At 40.3% G+C, this 20,134-nt stretch overlaps 1 protein-coding gene across 1 annotated transcript in view; it reads left to right on the forward strand.

Moving 5' to 3' along the window:
- CPAMD8 (C3 and PZP like alpha-2-macroglobulin domain containing 8) overlaps positions 1-20,134 on the forward strand; it is a 62,529-nt gene that overhangs the window by 23,644 nt on the left and 18,751 nt on the right. The window contains 16 exon segments of the mRNA XM_059489930.1: positions 144-369; positions 1,577-1,730; positions 2,257-2,399; positions 2,840-2,891; positions 4,061-4,359; positions 5,442-5,667; positions 6,215-6,391; positions 8,395-8,476; positions 10,208-10,364; positions 10,799-10,873; positions 13,560-13,725; positions 15,072-15,158; positions 15,992-16,128; positions 16,454-16,609; positions 16,977-17,039; positions 18,546-18,778. Coding sequence (XP_059345913.1) covers positions 144-369; positions 1,577-1,730; positions 2,257-2,399; positions 2,840-2,891; positions 4,061-4,359; positions 5,442-5,667; positions 6,215-6,391; positions 8,395-8,476; positions 10,208-10,364; positions 10,799-10,873; positions 13,560-13,725; positions 15,072-15,158; positions 15,992-16,128; positions 16,454-16,609; positions 16,977-17,039; positions 18,546-18,778 — 2,433 coding nt within the window.

A 20,134-nucleotide genomic window follows, 5' to 3' on the forward strand; every position in this document is an offset into this window, starting at 1 on the left:
AATTAGTATTATAATATATTATATAATATAATGAATATTATAATTTATAATATTATCATATACAATATTATAACATATAATATTATAATATTCATTTTAATATTTGCAAAAAGGCAATCATAAAATGTGCATTTTTCACCCAGCTCAGGGGAAGCCCAGCTGCAGGTGGAGGTGCCTGACTCCATCACCACGTGGATCACAGAGGCCGTGGCTCTGTCTGAGGACAAGGGGCTGGGCATTGCCAGCCAGGCAGAGCTGAGGACCTTCAAACCCTTCTTCATCGACTTCACCCTGCCCTACCACGTCATCAGGGGGGAGCAGACCAAGATCCCCCTCACTGTCTACAACTACCTGCCCCTGTGTGTGGAGGTAAAGCTCAGCCCTCCCCTGCCACTGACGTATTTTATTTTTAAAAAATTCCTTTATTTAGGATCTTTTTCTCCTGAGAAGCTGAGAGGCCTCAGAAACAATTATTTTAAACAATAATGATAAAAATAATTAAATGATTAATATTTAATTAACTAAAATTAATTGCAGTAATTAATATCAATTATTTTAAACAATAATTATAAAATTAATTTAAATTACTACTATTTAATTAATTAAGATTAATGAAAATAATCTTAATTATTTTAAACAATAAATATCTGCTGCTGTGGAATGCAACAGGTGGATCTGTGATTGATCTCATGTGTTTTTTTTTTTAATTAATGGCCAATCACAGTCCAGCGGTCTCAGACCCTCTGGTCAGTCACAACATTTTATTATCATTCCATTCCTTTCAGGCCTTATGATGAAATCCTTTCTTCTATTCCTTTAGTATAGTTTCAATATATAATTTTCTTTTAATATAATATATATAATAAAATAATAAATCAGCCTTCTGAAACATGGAGTCAAGATCCTCATCTCTTCCCTTGTTGGGGTGTTCTGCAAATTCCACCCCTGCCTCAGTTCTAACTCCTCACCATGGCTGGTGGGTGATTTACCTGTCACAGGAGAGAAGGTGGCAGGTTGACAGAAGGGTAAACTCAGCAGAAATGCTTTGAGAAGATAAATATTGCTTTTTTCCAACTCAAATAAATGTCTTTGCTTGGTTTGGTTTTGGTTTGAAACGCCTGTGGTAGGCTGAAGTATCCTGCAGCATTTCAGAAAAGCAAATATTGAAAAAGACAGGGAAAAGACATTTGAAAGACATTCCCCAGCTTGGGATCTCGTGCTGAACCAAAAAGCATTTCCTTCATAATCAAAAAGCTGCTAAAAAATTTTCATTTTGAAGGAATTTTTGTCCCAAGGAATTTCGTCTCCCTTCTCACACTCCCCAGCTCCAGTGCCATCTCCCAGAAACACTTGTAGAATTGCTGAGCTGAAAGCCCTGCTCTCAGTCAAATCCATGGCTAGAAACTTTGAAGAATGAATAATCTTCAAAGATTTGAAGATTCTAGAAATCTTCATTCTGTGATTGTTATGATGGGAAACCCACGGAATTCTTCATTCGCACAGCCCAGTTTGACTTTGTGACTGATATTGTGGCTGATATTATTTCCAATAAATGACAATTCCAAATCTTTCACAGGTCCACGTGAAGATTTCTGTCCCAAAAGGCATCAAGTTTGTGGGGCACCCTGGGAAGCACCACCTGACCAGGAAGAAATGTGTGGCCCCAGGGGAGGCCAAGCCCACCTCCATCGTCCTGTCCTTCAACGAGCTGGGCCTGAGCAACATCACTGGTACAACCCAAAACAGCTTTACAAGCGTTTGTTTTCCTTCCTCTTTCAGGAGAAAATTCTGATTTCCCCATTGCCCCCAGTTCGTTCATTCCTCTTGCTGCCAGCTTGGCTTTTCCACCTCGTTTGTTGTAGGAACAAATCCCCTGCCTGTGATGCACAGAATGTAAAATCAAACATCAGGACATTCTCTGGTCAGCATTTTTTTGTTGTGATATCAAGGTTGGGCCTGTTTCATTTCCCTGAAGAGATCAGTGGAAATTTTTAAACAAGAGAATAACAACAAATTCTGTGCAAATAATCCCAGTGAAAACCAGAAACCAAAAATTAGGGAAGAGCTTCTGTTGCCCTATGATTGTTCAAATATTGCCTAATTTTAAATGTGACCACTCAAATATGGGTAAAGGGAATATGAGAGAGGTAATTACAGCACTTGTTAATCAGCTGCTTCTAATTAATTTGGATCTTTTTAACTTCTAGAGGTGTTTATATCTCAAAATCTCAGCTGCTTTTCCCTTCTGTTTCTTAGCAAAAGCTTTTGCCTATGGTGGCACCAACTGCTGCCAGGAGGGGATGCAGAGCCTGAAGAATGGCAAACACTCAGAGGATTCTTACCTGGACAAAAGGAGCCCTGTGGGGGTGGATTATGTTCGCAGCAGTGTCATTATTGAGGTGAGAAAACACCAATTTAGGAAAATAAAAATGCCTGGGAAACTGTGAAATCAAACCTGAGCAGGTTTATAATGATCCTCAAGGTGATTTCACCCTCAAGGCGTTTTATGGTGTGTTAGAGGGTTGGAAATAATCAGATTTAGTGGTTCTTGTACAGAAAGAGCCCATTTGAGCTCCTCTGGTGAATCTTCAACACTGATCAGGAGAAAAAGCAGTGGATGTTTTATGGGATAAGCTTGCCCTGTTAATCTAAGAAATATGATAAGAGGGAAAGTTCTGGCACTGCTCTAACTAACAAAACACAGTGCCATCACTTTTCTATAAAGGATATAAAGCACTGCACAGCACTAAAATAATTTCTGTGTTTTCCAAGTCAAACTGGGATCTGTTCCTGCTAATCCAAGCCCTGTGGTTTATGCATGGATTTCTGTCTTTTATAGCCAGAGGGACTGTCCAGAGAATACACCTACAGTGTGTTCTTCTGCCCAAATGGTAAGTTCATGATTTGAATGAGATATTCAGTTTGTTTGAATCAGTTTTAAAAAGAAGCATTTGGCTACTTTAAAAAAAAATTAAAAAATCTTTGTTTCCATTTCTCTGTGATTGATGAGTTCTGGTCTGTAGGAAGAACTTGTAAATAAAGAGTCTTTCTTACCTGGCTGGCTAATTATGAATTTGCTCTAACTGCCCAAGTGATTTCTGGAAATGGCCATTAAATTCCTTTACTTTAGGGAACAGTTTCAGTATTCAGCACTGTGGACAGTAACTGGGACTGTGCTTTATTTTCAGCTGGTGCTTTAAGATTCAGTTCTGGAATCAGTCTGTCCTTTCTGCCAGAGGTTTGGATAGCTCAGAGCTGGCTCCACTAGCTGAACAGAGATGCTTTTGACCACTAGATTAGAACCAAAAAATCACTTGCTGAGCTCAGAAGAAATTCAGCTGAGCAGTTTGAAGGATTTTTCTGCCTTGAAGGGGGTAAAAATAAAAAATGAGAAGGGACAACCATGTGTATTTTAATATGTTGTTCATCAGAATGGGAGAGATGTTGGGAAGGATGAAAGTTTGACAAGAAAGTCTCACAGATATGTGTGCTTAGCAGAAAGATTTTTAAATGCAGAGTCTGATGAAGGAATAGAGATGGAAGCAAGTTTTGATATAGAAGAAAAGAATTGCTGAGCCAGTCTTACTGGGTAACCAAGGAGGCAAAGGGTGTGTTAGTTTGAGGTGGGTTTATCCTTTGTTCTAAGCCATAAAAACCCCTTCTAACTAGTTTGAGGTGGGTTTATCCTTTGTTTTAAGTCATAAAAACCCCTTCTAACTAGTTTGAGGTGGGTCTATCCTTTAAGTCATAAAAACCCCTTCTAACTAACACACCCTTTGCCTCCTTGGTTATCCAGTAAGACTGGCTCAGCAATTCTTTTCTTCTATATCAAAACTTGCTTCCATCTCTATTCCTTCATCAGACTCTGCATTTAAAAATCTTTCTGCTAAGCACACATATCTGTGAGACTTTCTTGTCAAACTTTCATCCTTCCCAACATTAATACTCTAAAAGAAGCTGGAATAAAACCCACGTGCTTAGCAAAGCTCTGCTCGAATTTCAGTCATCGCCTCTAAGCTGGGCTCCAACTCTTACAACATCCCCTTGTTTTTCTGACTAGAGAAAATACACATTTCCACCCCTAACAAGTACGAGTACCAGTACCTGCAGAAGCCAGCCCAGATGAGGCACTTTGAGCTGGCAGTGAAGGCTCACAACGACGCCCACCTGGCCCTGTCCTCGGGCCCCCACGACATGGCCGAGATGGCCGAGATCGTCATCGGGGGACAGCAGAACTCCAGGACCTGGATCTCCTCCAGCAAAATGGGAGAGCCAGTGGCCAGCAGGGACACGCCTGGCATCCTCTCCTGGGATGAGTTCCGCAGCTTCTGGATCAGCTGGAAAAATGGAGTTATCCAGGTACTGCGTTCTTCTGGGAGTCTCTTTGTGAACAGAGTTGGAGCACACTCAGAGCAGTTTCTCCCTGAGCTCCATTCCTGTTGCCTTTTCCCTCTGAAGCCCTGATCAGGCTGTTGTGATCACACCAAATCTGCTTTTGCCACCAATGTGTTCTCAGGACCTCAGTCCTGCTTGAGATGGAGACAATGCAAAGCAATGTGTAGCCATGGTATTTTCTGAAAAATCCTTTCCTTAGGATTTTTTCTCCTGAGAAGCTGAGAGGCCTCAGGAACAAAATGTAAACATTGATTATCTGCTGCTGTGGAATGCAACAGGTGCATCTGTGATTGGTCTCATGTGGTTGTTTGTAATTAATGGCCAATCTCAGTCAGCTGGCTTGGACTCTCTATCCAAGACACAAGCTTTTGTTATTCTTCCTTGTCTATTCTTCTGATTCAATCCTTTCTTCTATTCTTTTAGTATAGTTTTAGTATAATATATACCATAAAATAATAAATCAAGCCTTCTGAAGCATGGAGTCATCTCTTCCTTCTTCCTCAGACCCCTGTGAACACCGTCACAGCAATGTGTTGTCTTTTTGCCATTGTCTTATTTTCCATATTGCCTTATTGTTTTATTGCCATTTTCAGAAGGCTTCAAACTGGTTTTATTCTAGCATGCATGCTTTTTATACCTTCTTACAAAGTTCATAAGTTTACACTTTACTCATTGATTACAAAAGACAAAGTGTTTATTGGAATAGTTGCAGGTTTCTCTTCTTTCCCCTTCTTCTTTCTTGGTTTCTATGTCAGTGACCTTGGTAGAAAATTCTTTCAGGGGTAATATGGATCCTGTTCTCAAACTTCTCTCTGGCTTACAGAGCTCACTTAAAACCTCTTCCATGAGTCCTCAACATTTTTAGTGATGAAACCTTGCAGGCCAAGCCTGCGGATTTCCCACTGAACTCCCTTGGATTGTTTTGTGGGTGGGAAGGAGAGAGGTATTTCTGCACCTCTCTGGGCTGGGAGGTGTCCCAGCACACCAGGCACAGTGACTCCACCTGTGTGACCTCCTGGATCTCCATGGTCTCTTGTCTCTTTCAGGTTGGCCACGGTACTCGGGTGCTAAACGAATCTATAATTGTGGAGTGGACAGTCCCCAAACAGCTTGAGGTGAAGTACATTGGCTTTTCCACAGGCTGGGGGTCAATGGGAGAGTTTAAAATTTGGAGAAAAGAAGAGACTGATGAAAATCACAATGAAGCATTTACTCTTGGAGTTCCCCACAACATAATTCCAGGATCAGAAAGAGCTACGGCTTCAATAATAGGTATCAATAATCAGGAGGTATCACTTAGGTACCCCCTCCCAAATGTCAACAGATGCTCCAGCTGTTACTTCTGACCAGTTCTTGAGTAATGCACAGCAGATAAGATAGTCACAGGCACTTTAAAAGGTTTATTACAGCTTAATTTTTGGGGTAGATCATTCCTTGGGTTTTTTTTGGCATTTGTTTGAAGCCTGTTTGGGTTGTCAGCGGCTTGAAGTTGGTGAGGGGCTTGGCAGGGGCACTGTCTGTTACTGCTCGTGGTGTTTATCTCATTGTCATCCTCATCACAAATTGTGCTGTGTTTTAAACTGGTCTAAACTGGGAAGTCATGGATAATCAGAGGCTGAAATGGGGAATTTCTTTAATGCAACAAGAAATCAAAGGGCTAGGACTTAACAGCTGAAGGACTTCCCATTTGTCACAGTTTATTTAAGCTGCTTTGGGGTAGCCAGGAGATATTAGTGCAGTGAGGTGGGGGATAACCACAAAACACCAAAGGAAAACCTTAAATTACCTGATCCTGAACAATTCCCCTCTTTCTCATCAGGAGATGTGATGGGTCCCACCCTGAACAACCTGGACAACCTGCTGAGGTTGCCCTTTGGCTGTGGGGAGCAGAACATGATCCACTTTGCCCCCAATGTCTTTGTCCTGAAATACCTGCAGAAAACCAAGCAGCTCAGCCACGAGGTGGAGGCTGAGGCTACAGATTACCTCGTTCAAGGTAACTCAACACAATTAAATTTACAGGTGGAGAAAAGGCTTTCAATTCATAGTTTTGCTTTGCATGTCACTTTTTATAATCAAGAATAGCCCAAGCGATGAGGATTCATCATTTCTTGCAGGCTAATCTCACAGTGTGACAGATTTTGATGGCAAGATGTTAGTCTGTTTGTCTTCAGTAACTCCTAGTTCAGATATTTACTGATTTATCTTTATCTCTTTTTCCTTACCTGATTTCTGTTTAAACGTTTTAGAAAGTAAAGGAAAACTAAATTTACTGAAAATCTGTATATTTAGGGGGTTTTGCCTTATTCATAAATTGTCTTTTCAAACCTTTAGGTACTAGAGTTAAGGCTCTTTTCTGGACTTTTTTTTTTAATAGTATTTTCTTAGTAATAGAATATATATATTTTCTTAGTAATAGAATAATATACCAAAAATCAAAATTTAGTACTCAAAGTAGTTAAAATCCTTCATTACATGGCTCTAGGTTATCTGTCCTTTCAGTGTCCTGTCCTGCTTTACCAAGCAACTCAAAACAACCTTTTTTTGTTTTCATTTTTTCCTTTTTTTTTTTTTTTTTTTTTTTTTCTGCACCGTTTTCCTCAGCATTTGTTTTGGGAAGAGCCACATGCAAAACAGTTTTATAACTAAGTGCAATAATTCTCAGGACAAGTAAGAATTCAGAGATCATTAAAAACCCAGAGTGACCCAAAGGGACAAAGCTCTCTTGTGTATGAGTCAGACAATAGTCATGTCATGAAATCAGAGGTGACAGGGTTAGGTGGTTCTCCTCTGAAAATATAAATATAAAATGTAATATGTGAGATATTTCTTGTGTTCAGCAGCAAAAGCCCAGCTTTGCTTCCTCTGCCTGGCTCCACTTATTTCACTTGGAATTTTCTGGGCTTGCTGGGAGCAGTGAGGCAAAGGGAATTTGTTAATGGCCCGAGTCAGTGTTTCCTTTGCAACATCATTTGCTTTTGTTTCTTTTTATGAATCTGCAAACCTTCCAGGTTTTTGGCTCCAAACCCTGTTTGCTAATTAACCCTTACAGAAGAAACCCCCAAGAGTTTTAAACCCTTCTGTGTTCACTGGAGCCCTGCCAAGTGTAAGGTTTGGATGGGAAATGCTCACTCCAGAATTGCTTTTGTGATTTACCAAGCCAGGAAACTTCTTCATCCCTCGAGCATCCATCATGGAAAGTGCTGATAATAAATGCCAATAATTCCCTCTTCTTTTGAAGTGGCCTGGGCTAAACCAGTCAGTATTTTTAGTACTTTCCCACAAAAATAAAAACCAAACAAGTGAACAGGGGAAAACTGGATGAATACACATTTTATACAACTCATTTTTTTCGGGATGAGCATGGCTATAGACAAAAAGGTCTGATAAATCATTTTCCTAGTAGACAGAACAATTTTTTTTTCATTTACAGCCTCAGAAGATGTTCCAGGAGGGAGTTCTTACCTTCAGCATTCACCTTAATTATTCACCTAATTATTATAATGTTAATAATGATGTCTAAAGCAAGCCTTGGAGGTGTTCACATGCATTGAGGCCACAGCTGTTTTTTGTTTTTATGTTACCTAAAGCTGTTCCAAGCAACAGCTTTGGGAAAAGCCAGAACCCAGCTGTACTGTCACAGGCAAAACCTTTTTCATTTGTAAATGGAAGTAAAATGGAAAGAGAGTGGCTGCATGATTAAGTAAAAACCTTTTGATAATGCATTTTTTTTTTCCAGAGAAGTGTCAGATTTTTAGCATTTTCAGGGTCCCAGATGTTACCCTGAGCAGATTTCTGGACAAAGTGCACACAGAGCTGGCTCTCACTCACAGATAAATACACAGAATAAGAAGCAGCCTCGGGGCAGCAGAATCCCTTACACATGTTCCAGATGTTCTGAGCCTTCATTCACTTTAAACACTCGTTTTTCTCTGTGTGAGGAGGTTTTGAAGTTCCCAGTTCTTTTCAATTTCTTTGCTTTTCCCCAATTCTTTGCAGGCTACCAGCGCCAGCTGACCTACAAGAGGCAGGATGGCTCCTACAGTGCTTTTGGGGAGAGGGACTCCTCAGGGAGCATGTGGTGAGTGCCTGTTCAAAACTGAGCCCAGACTACTTAAAACTGAGCCCAAACTACTTAAAACTGAGCTCAAACTGAGTTAGAAAAGTTCTAAGTGCTTGCAAAACAAGAAAAGTACACTGGGCTGGGAAAGAGGAGTCATTTTCCTGCTTCTCTCATGGTATCACACACAGTGGAGAGCAGAAATAATGCAATAATACTCAGAAATATCCAATTATATTCTATGGAGTTGCTGTACAGTGCTGCTGAGTGCTCTGACTGCATTAGCTGGTGTGATTCAGGACTCAGGAACAGTTAGGAGAGTTAAATCTGTTAATTAGTGCAGGTTTCAGGCACAAAGCTGTGGTTAAGGATCATATCTGCAATTGGAGTAGCAATTAAGGGGTAATTAAGCACCTGATTCCATTAGGGAAGGGGGTTTGACCTGAAGCAGAGGCTTCTGTCAGGTAAAAAACCAACCAAAACCAACCCCAAACCCCTCAGAGACATCCTTGTACCAATAGGATGGGTTCGTCTTTGATCTTTGTGATCTTTGGATTTGTGCACTGTGATCTTTGGAGAAAATCCTTAAACTCATTTTCTCTGACATCAGTTTGTTGTATATTCATAAACTTTTCCCCTAAACTAGTTTGTATATTCTATGAACTGTTTAGCATGGCTCCTCCTTGGTTCTACTTACTTAAAGTATGTGAATTCCTTGGTTGTGGTTTTAGTCTTTTTTTTAATTATCATTTTTAGTTTTGGGCTTTGGTCTTCACTGCCTTCAGTCAGTGAGTGCTGATAATTGGCATTTCTGTAGCAGGTGTCTTCATTTATATTATTATTGAATCTTATCTTACATTTTTATTTATCTTATATTTTTGTTGGATCTTACCCCATCTAAGCAGGCATTTTAACATAAGCATATTTATGTCAGCTATTTTACTACTATGTCTAAACTTAATTAACAAGAGAAATAAAAAGTGTGTCTTTACAACAATTTTAACACCACACATATAAAATCCATTTTAATATTTGCAAAAAGCCAATATTACAATATGCATCTATAACACAGGGAACTTCCACCTCAGCCCCAGCATGTCCCAGTCCCTGGATGTGAGATGTGGTGACACAGAATTACTCAACACTCCAAAAATCCCCTGCCAGGCAGCAGAGTTTGCTACCCTCCCATTCCTCAGGGGCCTGTAAATGCAATGACTCAATCCCCCCAAGCTGGCCAGTGCTCACTCTTGCTGTCAGAGGTTTAGAATTCCAAAAACATTTCTGGTGCTTTCTGAAGTCTTAATTCTGTATAAAGTGTAACACAGCTTCAGGATTGAGGAAGGGACCTGGATTTCTTATGAGAAATATTAATTCTTAATTTTAAAATATTGATTCTTTGCTTAAAAACTTGAATAATTTGGGATAAAAAAGAACTATATTTCAGAGTGTGCCATAATTATGACAAATACACCTTTGAGTTCTACATTTCAATTTAGTTTGTGGACCTTTAATCCTTTTCTTATCCAAAGCCTGGACAGCGTTCAGGTGATTTTATGTCCCATTATTAAATTATTAATTTAATAATTATTAAACCTCAATAATTTATTGTTATTGAGGTTTTAACAACAATATTTAGTGTTTCCCAACAAGATCTTTTTCAATTTGTGCTTTCTAAGAATATAATTTTTTCCTTACAGACACTTCAATCTGAATTTGTTTTTTTCAGTAAAGATGATTAATTCATTTTTCCAGGTTAACAGCTTTTGTCCTCAAGTCCTTTGCTCAGTCCCGTGGGTTTATTTTCATTGATCCCAAAGAGCTCACGGCTGCCAAAGACTGGATCATCCAGCACCAGAAAGAAGATGGTTCTTTCCCTGCTATGGGCAGGATACTAAACAAGGATATTCAGGTAAAAACCACCCAGGATCACTTTGCAGCAAGGACATTTTAAAAGTTATTACCAGGGCATGAAGTGGTGCAGTTTGAATGTGAATTTTGCACTTGAAAGGCTGGGATGCTGCAGGGAGAATCAGAGGAATTTCAGTTCAGAAAGGTCTATCAGAATGTGTTTGTGGGGTGTCCTCAGAGGATGGAAATCAAGGTGTGAAATTTTAAAAAATCCTGCATTAAATGAGTCCTCAGGCCTGGGACAGCTGGCTCCAAGCAATGTGGGCTTGAGTTCCTAAATTTTGTACTCCTTGTGTGCGAAGAAAAGAAATTTGGTGATGCTTTAGCTTCTCCTCCAGCTCTAACACATCCTTTGAATTGCTTCAAATTCTGTTTTTTTCCCCAGTGTCTTTTCTGTAGTTTTCATCCAGTGGTTTGTGTTGTTTGCCCTTCCAGGGTGGGATCCATGGGAAGATCTCCCTGACAGCTTATGTGGTTGCATCTCTTCTGGAAACAGGTGTCACTTCTGAGGTAACAAAAGCTCCAAAATTTTTCTCAATCCTTTCTTTATAAAATCTTCATTTTGCTGCTGTTTGCCTTCAGACGTTCTGGGCTCTCTGAAAGCATCCAGGGAAGGGGAGGCTGCTGGAAAGCCTTGGGGCTGTTCTGAAGTTAAAGAATCTGTTCTGAAGTTGTTCAAGGTGGTCTCCCACCCTCCAACCATCAGCTCATGATTATTCCAGCAGAGCAAAACAATCCCCTGCAGCCCCATCCCTCAACCTCTCCCAGAAATTACTGCAAAAAGAGTTTTTCTGCCTCTTAGCTCCAAGCTGTGAGTGCAGCCTGTGCTGATCCTGCTCTTCTTTTGCCTGCAGGGACTCAGCAATCCTGGCTTGGTGCTAAAAGCAGTGTAACTTGGGGATCCAGAGAGCTCTTGTGGTCTGGCTTGGCTGCAGTGGCCAAAATGCTACTGCTGTCAGATTACAGAGCCTTTGGAGAGCTGAGCTCCTGCTCCGAGCTGGATTCAGGGCTCTGGAAGAAAATGTTGCTGTTCTTTGCAGGAACACTGCAAAAAAGAGAAGCAGCTATGTAGGAACAGCCAATTCCACTGGAAAAAAACCCCAAATTTCCAGTACAACTGGTGGTTTTGGGATTCCTCCTTAAAACTCCTGCTAACACAGTGCTCCTGCCCTCTGATGTGTTTCTGCCAGCATGCAGCTTCACTAGGATGGAGATGTTTAGATAAGATTGTGGTGGCACATTGCCACTGACCAGGACTGGGAAGATGCTCCCTTGCAGATGTTCCCCTGCTCTTCAGCCAAGGGAGAGGGCAGGGGTGGCCTGGGAGGTGAAAAAAGGAGGTGCAGGGGATGCTGCAGCATCTTCTGGAGATCTGCTCTCACACCAAAGGCTCCATTCAGCACAACCCTGTGGGTTTGTGGATTGTCAGAGCAGCCAGTGCCCATTCAGGACCTCTGATAACCTCAGCACTCCTCACCCATCCCTGTGGAGCATGAAGAGTAAAATAAAACAGAACTGCTGCTGCAGGCAGATGCCCCCCATAGCCCTTATCCTTGTTGGAGTGGAAGCTTTCAACCTTATTAAAAATTGAGAAAACCCTGCAGAGCTCCCAGAGGAGCTTCCTGCCTCCCTGTGAGCAGGGATGCGATGCTCTGTGTGGCAGGGCAGCCCCAGCAGTGCAGTTTCTGAGCATTCTAATGCTTTTCCTAGAGGAGATTCGTGAGTGTTCCTAATGATCTTAGCTAGGAAATGAGGAAGGGCAAGGTTAGCGCCACAGGGAAATCAAAGGAAACCAAATTACATCAAGTCCAATTAAATTGTTTCTATAAATTATCAGAGCCACGTTCCTGCATGGTGAGGTCATTGGGGGAGTTAATAAAACATGTTTGTTGGCTGCAGGGACCCCTGGGAACCTTGGCCTTTATTATCCTCTGGCGTCTGCCAGACGTGTCAGGAGCACAATCAAAGCTCCAGCACAGAGCTCACCCTGCCCTGCTCATCTGCTGCCTTGCAGGGCACACAATTTCTCCAGCTTTAGGGAGGGAAAAGTGTGTCGAAAAGTTAGCCTAAATCATTCTCACTCTGCTGTTGGCACTTTTTTTTTGAATTTTTGATGCATGGCATTTCTCAGGGTGTCCAATGTGTTCTCAAAGTGTCCATGCTGTTCTGCAGAGAGCAAAATGTATCTTTCTGAGTTGATTGTGTGGATTTTTGTTTGGATTTTGTTGTTGGTTTTTGTTTGGTTGCTATTGTATTTGCTGGGAAATGTCCCAACCGAGGCAGGAATGGAGAATCTGAGGCCATGTTCTCAGAAGGCGAATTTATTATTTTATAATACTGTATTATATTAAAGAATATTATTAGCATATTATATTAAAGAATATAATACTATAAAGAGTATAATTACTTTATAATACTATATTACAATACTATATTATAATACTATATTATATTAAAGAACATTATTACTTACTATAACATGTATTATAATATAATATTATAATTTAAAGTATTATAGTATATAATACTATATTAGTATATACTATTAGTATTATAGTATATAATACTAATATAATATAGTATTATATAGTATAATATATAATATTATACTATATTTATAGTACATACTATTATAATACCATATTATATTAAAGAATATTATTACTTACTATATAATATATATTATATTATAATATATAATAGTATAATATATATTATATAGTATAATATATAATATTATACTATATTTAGAATACATACCATTGTAATACTGTATTATATTAAAGAATATTATTACTTTATAATACTATATCATATTAAAGAACACTATATTAAGAATACAGAAAGGATACTTACAGAATGCTAAAAAGATAATTAAAAACTTGTGGCTCTCTGCAGAGTCCCAACACAACTTGACACTGATTGGCCAATGAGTGAAAACAATTCACAGCAGAATCCAATGACACAATCCCCAAACACATTCCACATGAGCAAAACACAGGAGAAGCAAATGAGATAAGAATTGTTTTCCTTTTCTCTATGGCTTCTTAGCTTCCCAGGAGAAAAATGGAGATTTTTTCAGAGAATGTGAATGCTACAAGTTGCCTTTTTTTTTTTTAAACATAACAAGTAATAAAGCAATCCCAACTCCTGAGACTGGTACATCTACCTGGGCCTCTTTCCCCTGTGAATATAGGAAGAAAGAACAGCTGTAGAAAAAGCAAAACACTTCCTGGAGTCCAACCTGTACTCAGCAGAGGATCCCTACACCACTGCCCTGAGCGCCTACGCCCTGACCCTGCTGCACAGCCCCAGCGCTGCTGCCACGCTGCGCAGGATGAACAGCATGGCCATCACCCAAGGTAGGAGCTGCTTGGCCTCACTGGGGCCTGGGATGGGAAAAAGGGGCAAAACCGGATGGGTTCTGTGCCATATGAGTTGATAAGGGAGATTGTGCCAGCTGAAGGTGAGCAGAGTTGTTTGGGAGTTCGTTGTGTTCCTGTTTTCTTCACTATTCTGCCCCCACACCATCCAAACACAGCCTGGATCATCTGAGCTGCTGGACAGGATGAGGGATGAGGGATTCCTCACTGACAGGTTCTGTAGTTTCACTGAAAGAGGCTGATTTTGGAAAAAAAATGAAGAACAATCCCATCTCTCTGAAGCGAAAACATTTGCGTTCACATGGAAATCATCACAGTTTCCTTTGAGAGGAAAAGGGAGGAAAACCTTTTTTGCCATATGAGTTAACAAGGGAGATTCACTGTTTGGGAGTTTGTTGTGTTCCTGTTTTCTTCACTATTTTGCCCCCACACCATCCAAACACAGCCTGGATCATCTGAGCTGCTGGACAAGATGGGATCTGGAGGATCAAGGATTCCTCACTGACAGTTTCACTGAAAGAGGCTGATTTTGGAAAAAAAATGAAGAAAAATCCCATCTCTCTAAAGTGATAACATTTGTGTTCATATGGAAATCATCTCAGTTTCCTTTCACAAGCACATTTGGGCTGCCATGAAGCTCCTTTTTGCCCTCCTTAGGATCAGACCCTTGGTAGGATCCTTTAAACACTATCAGAACAGGAACACCAAGAGGACAAACACTAAATCTGGATTTTTTTCAGTACGTTAGAAAAGAAAAGAAATATAAAGAAATATATAAAGAAATATAAAGAGGCAAGATTTTCATACGAACCCAAGGTGGCACAGTTTGGCTTTGTAAGGCAAGGGTGCTCCTGGTTTTCTTTGGAGAGGGATCCACACATGTGGCTGATGCTGAAGGGAAGGCAAGTGCAGCAAAATCAGAGAATATTCTGAATTGTAGGGGACCAATTAATGAGTGAGTGTCCCACACAGAGATCAGAGCCACAGCCCTGGTGTTCAGTTCAATTCTCTAACCACTGGAATGATTTCGAGTTGTTCAGAGGCTCTGCAATGCCCTGTAACACCTCACATTCCCTGGTGGTGTGTTTTAATCCAAAATTAAAGAATCACCTGATTTTTTGAATTATTGGATTGCATTTCATTGAATTGGATTACACTGAATTACCTCTGTCGTTGGATTACATCGAATTTTCTCTGCCATTCCAAAGGAGCTCCTTGCCCAGGCACTGGTGTCCAAAAAGAGGGACAGGGAGCTCAGGGCAGGGAGCAAAAGTGGGATTTGACTGCTCTGATAACAGCCCTGTCCCTCTGCCCTCTTCTCCCAGATGGATTTACCCACTGGAGCCTCACAGGAACCCTTGTCACTGATGAAGACACCTTCATGGGGTTTAATGATGGACTCTCTCAATCAGGTAATTGGGAACCTGCAGGGCAGAGAAAAGGGAAGGGGCTGCCACGCCTGCCTGCAGGGAATTGTTTATAAAAAATATAGGGTATTCTGAAACTGTCAGTCAGGGAAGGGTTCAGAGAAAAGAGAGCTCAGAAAGGCAGGTAACATGATGCTGAAAGAATAAATGAGACACAGAGCAAGATGTGGTTCAGACAGGACAGGTTTTTTAGCCCCAGATGTCTCATCAGCTTTCACTCCAGTTTTATAAAGACAGAATCCCAAGTGGTTCTCACTCTTCTGTCAGGGAGTAATAATTCAAAATGGAAATCTGTGGGAATTCAAATATGTTTAATTTTAGAGCTGTTTATCTATGTATTTTCAAGTGAACCTAAGGGTTCACTGACTCTTCAGCTGATTTTTCTACACTTTGGCTGTCAAACCACAGAAAGTGAATGATGTTGGAATTTTCAAGGCACTTAAAGCCATTGACTCTTTGGATATGATTTTGGTGCAGCAATGCTCAGGAGGGATCTGACAGGATATTGTATGAAAATCTCTGGGGCAGGACAACAGTGTGGGCAGCAGCAGAGTAGAACTGGAGTGGGAGAGTGGGATGCAGTCAAGAAAAAGGAGTTTGTGTAAATATCTTAATTATTGGTTATCTATTGCCTGAAGGGAAGCTTTTGTTGAAAGCAAAGATGTTTTAGGGAGGTGCAAACATTTTAACTTCCCTTTTTACTTCTACAGATGCTTAACTTTTTAGAATTATTTTTAAGTTAATAAATATTCATAGAACTATCTCTAGACCTGGTGGTATTTTGATTTTTTTTTTTTTTTAATTCACCCCTCTTTCAGTTGTTTCTGCAGAGGTGGAAATGACATCTTATGCCCTTCTGACCTACACACTGCTGGGAGACGTGGCCTCTGCACTCCCTGTGGTCAAGTGGCTCTCCCAGCAGAGGAATGCACTGGGAGGATTCTCCTCTACTCAGGTGGGCAGCCTCTGGAAAAGGTACCTGGGATGGATGCATTGGCAATTGATTCAGGAATGTGGAGTTTCCACCTTCCTGACATAAATTATTTGTGCTCTGGTAAGAAGGAAAACTTTCCATGGCTCTTTGCAGCTTCCTCTTCATACTGGTAATAAAAGGAACCCAGAGTTTGTCCTCACAGGTGCCTTTGATAGGAGAAGTGAGCAAAACCTGATGTTTCTATTGCCATATGAATTAATAAGGGAGATTCTGCCAGCTGGAGCTGTTTGGAAGCTTGCTGTGCTCCTTTTTCACTATTCTGATTTCTCCCTCTTCTGGCCCCCAGGACACCTGTGTGGCCCTGCAGGCTCTGGCTGAATATGCCATCCTTTCTTATGTTGGAGGAGTCAACCTGACCATTTCCTTGGCTTCCACAAACCTGGACTACCAGGAGACCTTTGAGCTTAACAAGATGAATAAAAAAGTCCTTCAGACTGCAGTGGTAGGTGGTTTTGTGCAGGGAGGTTTTTAAAGCAATCAGGTGAGCTGGGTTCTGAATGAGTACTTGGATCAGTGATGGGAAAAGCAGAAGTTAAGCACTGTGGGACTTTCTGTGGGTTTGTGCCTGGATTCTGCTGGGAAGGAGGCAGCACTCCTAATTAAAGGCATTTTTCACCATGACCAATGCCTGATGTTGATTTTGTGCTGCTGTTTGTCTCTGCTGTTGTAAGTGCAGGTGGTGAAGAGACTCAGCCATGCTCACTTCACTTCTGCATGTCCTTTATAAAGGTATTTTGTACAGAACAGAGCTAAATTTAATGTTCATTTCCATTCTGAGTGCCATGTCTTGTCTTGTGCATTCTCCCCAGATCCCCAGTATTCCAACAGGGCTGTTTGTGAGTGCCAAGGGTGAAGGATGCTGTCTGATGCAGGTGAGTTTGTCATGGGGCTGGAGAAGGCATGACAGCAGATGATCTCTAACCTCACAGCCTGATTGCTGCTTTTCTAATCCCACTTTGCAGCGAGGAAGGACTTACACTTGGGATTTCTCTCAAAATAATTCTGTAACTCTTGGTGTTGCTTTACTTTGGGAAGTGAATGTGAAGATGTCTATGTAAGCTCTGGTAGAGCTTAGATAGAGACAGAACTGTGTGTTATTGTAACAACAATTCCCCCTGAATGGGGAATAATTAACATTGACTCCATGACTCCAATAATTAACATTGACTCCATGACTCCAATAATTATCATTGACTCCATAATTGTGGAAGGCTGATCAATTGCTTTATTAAGCTATACTATATTATACTATACTATACTATACTATACTATACTATACTATACTATACTATACTATACAATTAAGAAACTCATAACCTTTATAGATTGTCTGATATAGTTTTAAGTTAATTGGTCAATCAATCCAAACATCATCCAGTGTCCAATTAAGAAATCACCTGATCAATTGCTTTACTAAGTTATATTATACTACACTATTAAGAAACTCATAACCTTTACAGATTGTCTGATACAGTTTTAACTTAATTGGTCAATCAATCCAAACACCATCCAGTGTCCAATTAAGAAATCACCTGATCAATTGCTTTATTAAGCTATACTATACTATACTATTAAGCAACTCATAACCTTTACTGTCTGATATAGTTTTAAGTTAATTGGTCAATCAATTCAAACACCGTCCAGTGTCCAATTAAGAAATCACCCTTTGGTAAACAATCACCATAACACATGTGCACAACAACAGGTGCAGCAAATGGAGATAAGAATTGTTTCTCATTCTCTTCTCTGAACTTTCTCACAGCTTCCCAGGAAAATCCTGGGAGAGAACTATGTCTCTCTGTGTTCAGAGGATATGTGATTGCCACATGTAGTAAAGCCTCTGTTGCCTGTCCCTCTGAGGAGGTCTTGTGTCTATGCTGGGTGTTTGTGGACAATTTTTTGTGTCAACATTACATTGGGTTACTGTGACCGTGTTCACAGGGGTCTCAGGTTGAGGGAAGAGATGAGGATCTGACTCCATGTTTCAGAAGGCTTGATTTATTATTTTATTATATATATTATATTAAAACTATACTAAGAGAATAGTAGAAAAGGTTTCATCAGAAGGCTGGCTAAGAATAGGAAAAAAAGGAATGATAATAAAGGCTTGTGGCTCAGACAGAGTCTGAGCCAGCTGGGCTGATTGGCCATTAATTAGAAACAACTCTATGGGACCAATCACAAATCCACCTGCTGCATTCCACAGCAGCAGATAACCAATGTTTACATTTTGTTCCTGAGGCCTCCCAGCTTCTCAGGAGAAAAAAATCCAAAATCCTAAGGAAAGGATTTCTCATGAAAGATGTCTGTGACAGATTACATTGGAGCTGTAATAACCCACCCTGATTAGATTTTTTTTTCACCTTTTCCCGCTGCAGATCGATGTCACTTACAACGTGCCTGACCCCATAGCCAAGCCAGCCTTCCAGCTGCTGGTGAACCTGAAGGAGCCCAAGGCAGAGCAGCCCCTGCCAGCCCCGGCCCTGCTGCGCTCGGGCGCTGAGCGCCGCCCCGGAGCCCTGCACAGGGACAGGGCCCTGGGGGACGACGAGGACCCGGCCTCTGACCAGGACCAGCGAGAGTACAAAGTCATCCTGGAGACCTGCACCAGGTGGGAAATGCTGTTCCTGCCCCCCACAGAATGTTTGGTTTGCTGGTCTTGGTGTGCGTTGTCACCGAAGGGGTGTCAGGGACACTCAAAGGTGATACAGAGACTCCATCATCAGACGGCATGAAAAGTCCTTTATTTTAAAAAGTCCTTTATTAGAAATCCACAGTTCTTAGAGAAGCAATTTTCTTTTTTTCCCAAAAGAAAAAAAAAAAGGCAGAAATTTACTACTGGCCTCCTCTTTATATAAATATTATATATTTACATATAATACAGTTTGTAAATATATGTATTATTTATAGTGTATATATCCTGGAGACCTGCACCAGGTGGGAAATGCTGTTCCTGCCCCCCACAGAATGTTTGGTTTGCTGGTCTTGGTGTGCATTGTCACCAAAGGGGTGTCAGGGACACTCAAAGGTGATACAGAGACTCCATCATCAGACGGCATGAAAAGTCCTTTATTTTAAAAAGTCCTTTATTAGAAATCCACAGTTCTTAGAGAAGCAATTTTCTTTTTTTCCCAAAAGAAAAAAAAGGCAGAAATTTACTGCTGGCCTCCTCTTTATACAAATATTATATGTTTATACATAATATAGTTTGTATATATATGTATTACTTATAGTGTAATACATATAATCTCCATTACTTGGAGACCTGCACCAGGTAGGAAATGCCAGTCCTGTTCGTCAATGAGCTCTTGGTGTGCATTGTCACCGAAGGGGTATCGGGGACAGACAAAGGTGATAGAGAAACTCCATCATCAGGAAAGTCCTTTTTTATTAGAAATCCACAGTTCTTACAGAAGCAATTTTCTTTTTCCTCAAAAGAAAAAAAAAGGCAGAAATTTACTATTGCCCTCCTTTTTGTATAAAGATTTAATTTCTATAAATATATAATATTTAAATATTTAATATATATTAATAATAAATAATAAATAATAATATATATTTTAAATATATCTATATTATATATATAAAATATTTATACGTTTATACATAATGTAGTTTGTAAATATATATATTTTATATAGTGTATATATCTATATGTGTATAGATATATACACTATATATAATATATATATTATAGTGTTGTCTGTCAATCTTTGGCACATTTTTTAATCAATGCCAGAGTACCACTGAGCCAGACCAGGAAGAAGAGATTATCTGAAGAACTGGATTAATACTTACAGCTCCAAAATTAAAATTGACAAGGGCTGTGTTAGCTTTAAAGCTTTGCCAATAAGGGGAAGGAGCTGATGCTGAGACTGAATCAGCTCACACAGATCTAGGACCTGGTTGGCCTTTAGGAATCTTCTTTCACCTACTGGTCAAGAAGGGACAACTCCTTCTTATGTTA

The sequence above is a fragment of the Ammospiza nelsoni genome, chromosome 27, assembly GCF_027579445.1.
Source record: "Ammospiza nelsoni isolate bAmmNel1 chromosome 27, bAmmNel1.pri, whole genome shotgun sequence".
NCBI lineage: Eukaryota > Metazoa > Chordata > Aves > Passeriformes > Passerellidae > Ammospiza > Ammospiza nelsoni.